Source organism: Sus scrofa, chromosome 13, assembly GCF_000003025.6.
Source record: "Sus scrofa isolate TJ Tabasco breed Duroc chromosome 13, Sscrofa11.1, whole genome shotgun sequence".
Classification (NCBI taxonomy): domain Eukaryota; kingdom Metazoa; phylum Chordata; class Mammalia; order Artiodactyla; family Suidae; genus Sus; species Sus scrofa.
The window spans coordinates 160386468-160393076 of NC_010455.5; the positions used below are offsets into that span (position 1 = coordinate 160386468).

The 6609-nt window shown below is 36.1% G+C and overlaps 1 protein-coding gene across 1 annotated transcript; it reads right to left on the reverse strand.

The window, feature by feature from the left end:
* GPR15 (G protein-coupled receptor 15) lies at window positions 260-4498 on the reverse strand. Its single transcript, XM_021070686.1, has one exon. It carries the CDS (start codon window positions 2869-2871, stop codon window positions 1783-1785), a length of 1089 nt encoding a protein of 362 aa, XP_020926345.1. The 5' UTR covers window positions 2872-4498; the 3' UTR covers window positions 260-1782.

Consider the following 6609-nt stretch of genomic DNA (forward strand, 5'->3'; position numbering starts at 1 on the left):
CTTTGTGATTAGTTATAGTGCTTTTGTTGATTTGTTTTAAAAAGGTGAATGCTTTCTACTTTTTGTATTTCTTAAAATTTAAACTTTGGAGATCTATTTAATTATTTTGAGTTTGCTTTTGAAGTTTTCCAAGAAACTTTATTTCTTATGATTTACAGTCTTTTTTCCTCTATATCTATAATTTGTTAAAAGGCTGTTAGAAGATCAGTACTAATTGATATGCTAATAGAAATTAATACAACATAGAAGAATGCTTATATAAGGAAATTATATTTTATTTAATAAAAGTTTAAGAGAAATTAACAAATTAACCAATTTATAAAACCAAAAACTTCTAAATAAACTATAATATGAGAAGATGTCCAATATTTGAGATTTCCCTTAACATCAAAGATACATAGGATAAGCTTGAATTACCTAGTCTCTGATAAGATTCTAAGCTTTCTCTGATTTTCAAATGTATTATTTCGAAGTAGAATAGTACTTCATTTGAGTCCACAGTGAGAGTAAAAACATAACCCACTTTATCTTGAATTGAAAGATATTTATAATAGTAAGTTTGCTGCTGCGAAGCCTTCTGTGGTTTCTTCTAATTTCATTTTTTACTTCAAATTCTTTAAAAGGAACATAATTACAAATCAACTCGGTAAATTCTGAATTCTGGAAAGTCTCTGGGTTTGGAAAAATGAATATAAAATACGAGTAGCTCTTTGTTATGGATTTTTCACTTCAGCTGAATACAGAGCATTCTGCCTTACTATCTTATTGGATCAAATCTTGAAATTACATACATCAAGCAAATAATGCTATAAGGAACGTGTAGTACTAACATTAATTAAATTACAAAATAATAATCTGCAGAGGTTATAGTTAAGCATTTTATGACCTTCAATTACAGTAGTAGTAACATTTTTATTTGATAATTAGATAGCTAGGTAATTAAAAACATGTAATTAGAGCAAAGTCCTATCTTAATTTATAAAGGCAATACAAACAAAAGGATAGGAAAACCTCATTGAGAAATTGTTACTCCACCATTATCATGAGACCCATTTTTACCAATATATCTTATAAGGAAAATAAGTCAAATATTGTCTTAGGCTTTCTTGTTAAAATACTCTTGAAGACAAAGTGATAAAGTTAAGTCCCAAATCAGAAACACAATACAAAATAATTTTATCCCCATGAGCTTTCACCAGTCCAATGTCATTGTGAATGGTGTAGGGTAAAAGACAATGTTGGAAGATGGTATAGAATCACCATACAAACCTTTAAAGGTTAAGGCCAGAACCTCACTTCATTACTCAGAAACAATTAATTACTGAGCACAGGTATATTACATTATTTACTACTTTCATTGTCACCACATTTCTCACCAGATATAAATAGGCAGAATCCTTTGTATGTCGTCCAATTTGGGGTGTATAAAGGATGATGTGACTTCCGGTTCCTGAGGGAGGAAAAGGCTTCAACATGAATTAACAACCATGAAGAACGGATCTGGTCCAAGCAGGAGACTTTATCTCAGAGTTCAAGGACACTTAAGAGTTGTATTTTGCCTGGTGAACTTGATTGGCAAGGATCACATAAAGTCTCTCAGCTAAAGGAAACCAACTTATGGCCTAATTATATCCACAGACATAGGGACTTTCTATTCATTTCTTTAAAATTTAACTCTTCCTTATATTTATGAAGCAATATGAATACCTCACTTCTCTCTTTGTCACTGACACAAATTAACTCTCTAATCCACCAAGAGAGCTTGAAATGTCACTGTCTCTTTTAGAGCGACACAGACCTCTTCCTCCTTCTGGCAAAATCTTCCCCCTGAATGAAGTTGGAGAGAGCCTTGGTGAGGTCTGATGTCTCAGTGCTGCTCCCAAAGTCATAGTTCTTCAGACATGGGCACAGACAGTGCACAATGGCCCGGCGGATGTAGCTGTCAAAAATATAGTAAATGAAAGGGTTGACACAGCTATTGGCAAATGCCAAAGGCCCACTCACCTCCATGCCCCATTGGAGAAACGCTGAAGAAAAGTGGAGTTCTTGCTGCAACCCAGAGACAATGGCCAGGAGCTTGAAAGTATTAAAAGGCAGCCAGGAGAAGACAAAGGCTGCCACGACAATAAAGATGATCTTTATGGACTTCCTCAGCTTTTTGTTATGCCTTCCTGACTGCTGGTAACGGACACACAGCTTCCTTGTGATGCAACAATAGCAGGTCACCATGCTCACCAAAGGTGCAAAAAAGGTAAAAATTAAAGCCACCAGGGCCCAAGTCAGTTTAATTGAAGTGGCCTTCTTCTCTGCACAGTATGGCTTACCATCAATCAGGGTAAGCTCCCTGGATAGAAGAGTAGGCAACCCCAGGAGGCAGGAGATAAACCAAACACTGGCACAAACTCCATACGCACAGTCTCTCCTTCTGAGTTTCCTGGATATGGCTGGGCACACGATGGCCAGGTAGCGATCAACACTCATGCAGGTGAGTAGGAAGACACTGCAGTGCATGTTGACTGAGATCACGTAGGAGCTGCCTTTGCATAGGAAAGAGCCTGTCCTCCACAATCCTAAAGATCTTTCTTTATCCACCCAGACAGGCAACGTGATGAGGAAGATAAAGTCAGAGGCAGCCAGGTTGATGATAAAGATGTCGATCAGTCTTTGGCTGCCCCGTTTGAAATGCAGTGCGCTCATGAGGATGAGGTTTCCCAACACTCCAATCAGGAACACAGCTGTGTAAAAGATGGGCAGGAAGACTGATGTATAAGGAAGATGGGAGGGGGCCTCCTCAATATCAGGATTTTCGCTTGTAATGTAGGAATAATCCAAATACACTGAGGTTGCTTCTGGGTCCATCACTGTTTCCATCAGGTGCCAAATCTGGTAAGTTTCCTTACCTAGGAAGTTTTTGTATGAATTTTAGAAATTGCAAGGCAGCTTCTTTTATACAGTGCCCACCTCTTCTCCCTGCCCCACCTCCTGCCTTAAAAGATCTTCGGACAAGTATAAAAACAAAGATTAAAAAAATACAGTTTCTACCAATCCTCAGAAAGGGCCTACAAGGAAACACCACCCTGATTGGTGTTGGGTGGTTGTGGTTATGGTTTTCTTTATTTGCATTTGCCCAGGAAACTGAGGTGCTTTTTGACTTCTTTCTTCAAGATATTCATTTTTTTTTCTTTAAATCCAGAAATTAGGAACTGAATTCACTTTTTCTCCCTTACTTAAAAATATCTTTGATTTTTTAAAAATTGAGAATCCTTTTGATCTAGCCTCCTGTTTCACATACAGGGTAATGTTTTAATTTTAGAATTTTAAGGTGGTAACATCGAAGATACTGTTTTCATTTACATCATTGGTGAAATGTGAAGAAAATAGTCTTCCACTGCATAAATAGTAAATTGAAAATTTACCAAATCTTACCAGTCTGTATCTATGGCAAACATAATGATTCTGACTGGGGTATTAGTTTCTTCCCATTTATTTGGCTCTTTCAGTTCATATATAATTGATCCTGTCTCATTCAGTAAGTTTTTTAAAATATTCAAAATGCTGGGACATCTTGTGCTTTTATTATTATTTAAAGTTTTTTTTGGAGTTCTCACTGTGGCTCAACGATAACGAACCCAACTAGTATCCGTGAGGGTGCAGGTTCGATCCCTGGCCTTGCTCAGTGGGTTAAGGATCCGGCATTGCTGTGAGCTGTTGTGCAGACCAGCAGTTGAAGCTCCAATTTGACTCCTAGCCTGGGAACCTCCATGTGCTGCAAGTGTGGCGCTAAAAGGCAAAAGAAAAAAAAATTTTTTTTCACTACAATTAGCACAGCACCTTACACATTGTTGGTATTTTGGAAACACTGCTTTGAGTTGATTAGGAAGACTCTTGTTTTTGTGATCTGATATAATGTAGCAAGGATGACTTCATTGGGGTTTAACTACAGGCATTGTTGTTACTTATGTAGCTTCCAAACATAGGCTTAAAAATCACACACTGCGATTTTTCCAGTTATCTGTTATTATAATTCAACCAATGAAGTTCCCTTTTGTTGGCGTTAACATCTTTGAGTAGGAAATTTTTCTCCCTACTAACCTTCAAATAATCCTTCATCGGTCTCTAGATCCCCTCGGATCTTCTCTTCTTTACATTTTACTGTGATAGCAGTGAAGTTTTTATTTTATTTATTTATTTATTTATTTATTTTAGCTTTTGAGCTATGTTTTTAAGTTCCTCCATACATCAGTGAACTTCACTTTGTGAATTAGTGACTTGACAACAGATAAAGCTGCATTAAGTGACCTTACAATTGTGGCAGTATAGGCACATAAAAGGAAGATTTGTGGTTCTTTCAAAACACTTGATAAACAGGCCAGGATCCAAAGGAATCCAGGAGTTCCTGTTGTGGCTTGGCAATAATGAATCCAACTAGTATCCATGAAAACTCTGGTTCAATCCCTGACCTTGTGCAGTGGGTTAAAGGAGCTGGCGTTGCTGTGGCTGTGGCTTAAGCTTCCATGTGCCACAGGAAAAGACAAAAAAAAGACAAAAAAAAAAAAAAAAACCCAAAAAACAAAACAAAACTAAAAAACAAATCTTCCCAAACTCCAAGGAGGTCTATCATATTTTTTCTCTCTTCTGTTCCATTTTATTAAAGAAGACCATAGTAAAATATAGAAAATTCTGAAACTGTCTCCTTTTCTTTCAACTGCTTACTGGCCAAAATGGTTCAAGGCTTGCCACACACTTCTGTTCTTCTCTCTTTCCTTCCATTTCATTTCACTGTCAAAATTATAGATTCAGGTTGATATTACTTTTGCATAGATGCAAATATAATTGTTAAACATTCGAAGTTCTTTCTATTGAAGTTTATTTATTCCATAATTAATATATTGAAAAGAACAATCCTGCCTTCTGTGCTCCCTCCGTCTTCTTCCTGATGTGTTCCATTGTCAGCCTAGTCTCAGGCATGTGAGTCTAGGTCAGGGGAGGATGAAGGTCCCCTGAGCTGGGGCAGCCCCAGAAAGTCACTTGGGGGTTGATTTATGGGCCTGGGTCTGCCTTCTTTTGTGTCCTTGGCTGCTCTGTATTGTTTCCAGAGAAGGTGGAGAAGGCCGTATCTTTCACTGAGTACAGGCTGCGGAGGAGATAAACCAATTAACTTTTTGACATTTCTGGGATACAAATCTTTCCCAAACTAGATAAACCTTAAATATTTAATAGAATAATTCACTTCATCAAATAGCTTGAAGTAGGACAATATCTGCTTGAAAAGGATTGAAGGGGTAAATGTAAAATATTGAAATGTTTGGATACTATATATATATATATATATATATATATGTGCATATGTATTAAAGAAATGCTTATATGTATTTAAATTTGCTTTATATTTATGCTTTAATTGTATTATTTGAATTTTGCATTCAGCAACCACAAGTTTGTGTAATATTTGAAAAGATAAGGTTGAGTCCAGGTCTAAAACATTAAAAAAAATTAGATGTGTCTTAAGAATTCTACATAAAAGTATTATAAAATGGAAGAGTTCATGCTCACACTCGTAGGCGTTCTTTCAGCGTTGTAAAGTGGTTGGGCAGCTGATGAAAACTATCTAAAATAAATCTGACTTCCTCAGTAAACTCTGAAGCAAAAATAATTTGCTTATCATATATAGTCACTTTGAATTATGGTACTTAGTGGTAGAATGCTGCAAAATAAGAATACCCATCGTGGATCAACAGTATCTTGAGACCCACGTTAGAAATGTTTTGAGCCCAAAAAAGGAATAAATATCATAGTACTGGTCTTTTAATAAGTCAGAGAGTACAAAGCTATTACAAGACAGAACCCACAATCAAAACTGACTAGATAAATTAGGGAAGGTCATATTTCTAAATAAGCTTGGAGCAATAATTTTTTTTAACTTTGACTGCTCTTTGAAATAAAATGAGGAAACTAACAGTAAAATAAAAAATTGTACATAGACCAAAACTCAAAAACAACACTGGATACCATAAGCATATGAAAAGGCAGTATGAACAGGGTGTTGACCAAAAAAAAAAAAAAAAAAGGTAAGCTGTAAATAGCAGTAACTGAACTATAGCACACATCACCTCTTTAGAATTGTTTTACTAGAAAAAAAAAAATTAAACTTTCTTCCCTCATCCCTGGTAAAGATCATTGCTTTCATCTTTGTGTTCTCTGAGACTTTTTACCATACTGCTTATAAAATACTTATTACCTCTCTTTACATGGTAAGTTGTTTTGGTGTCTGACCTCCTGAGCTGATCATGAGCAACTTGAAAACAGAGATCACCCATTGTCTTTCTGTCAGCCTCTAGCTTATAGTAGTTACCCAACTAAAGTCTTTTTTTGTCCTCTTAAAGCCAGTGTGGCTGCCAGACTACACTATTCATGTCAGAGTCACCTGGGGTGCCTACTAAATTCTAGTTTTCTGAACCTGGTCCCAGTCTGTCGAATCAGAGCCATTATGAGTGGAGTCTAGGGCTTTATGTTTAACGAGCACTGAAGGTGATCTTTACACACTAAAGTTTAGAATCACTATTCTAAGGTATTCATCTTAACCAACTTTATACATTATTGTTATTATTT

What these genes read in the sequence shown, in the direction of transcription:
- GPR15 (XM_021070686.1), bottom strand. Translation starts at nt 2,871, where the DNA reads ATGGAAACAGTGATGGACCCAGAAGCAACCTCAGTGTATTTGGATTAT.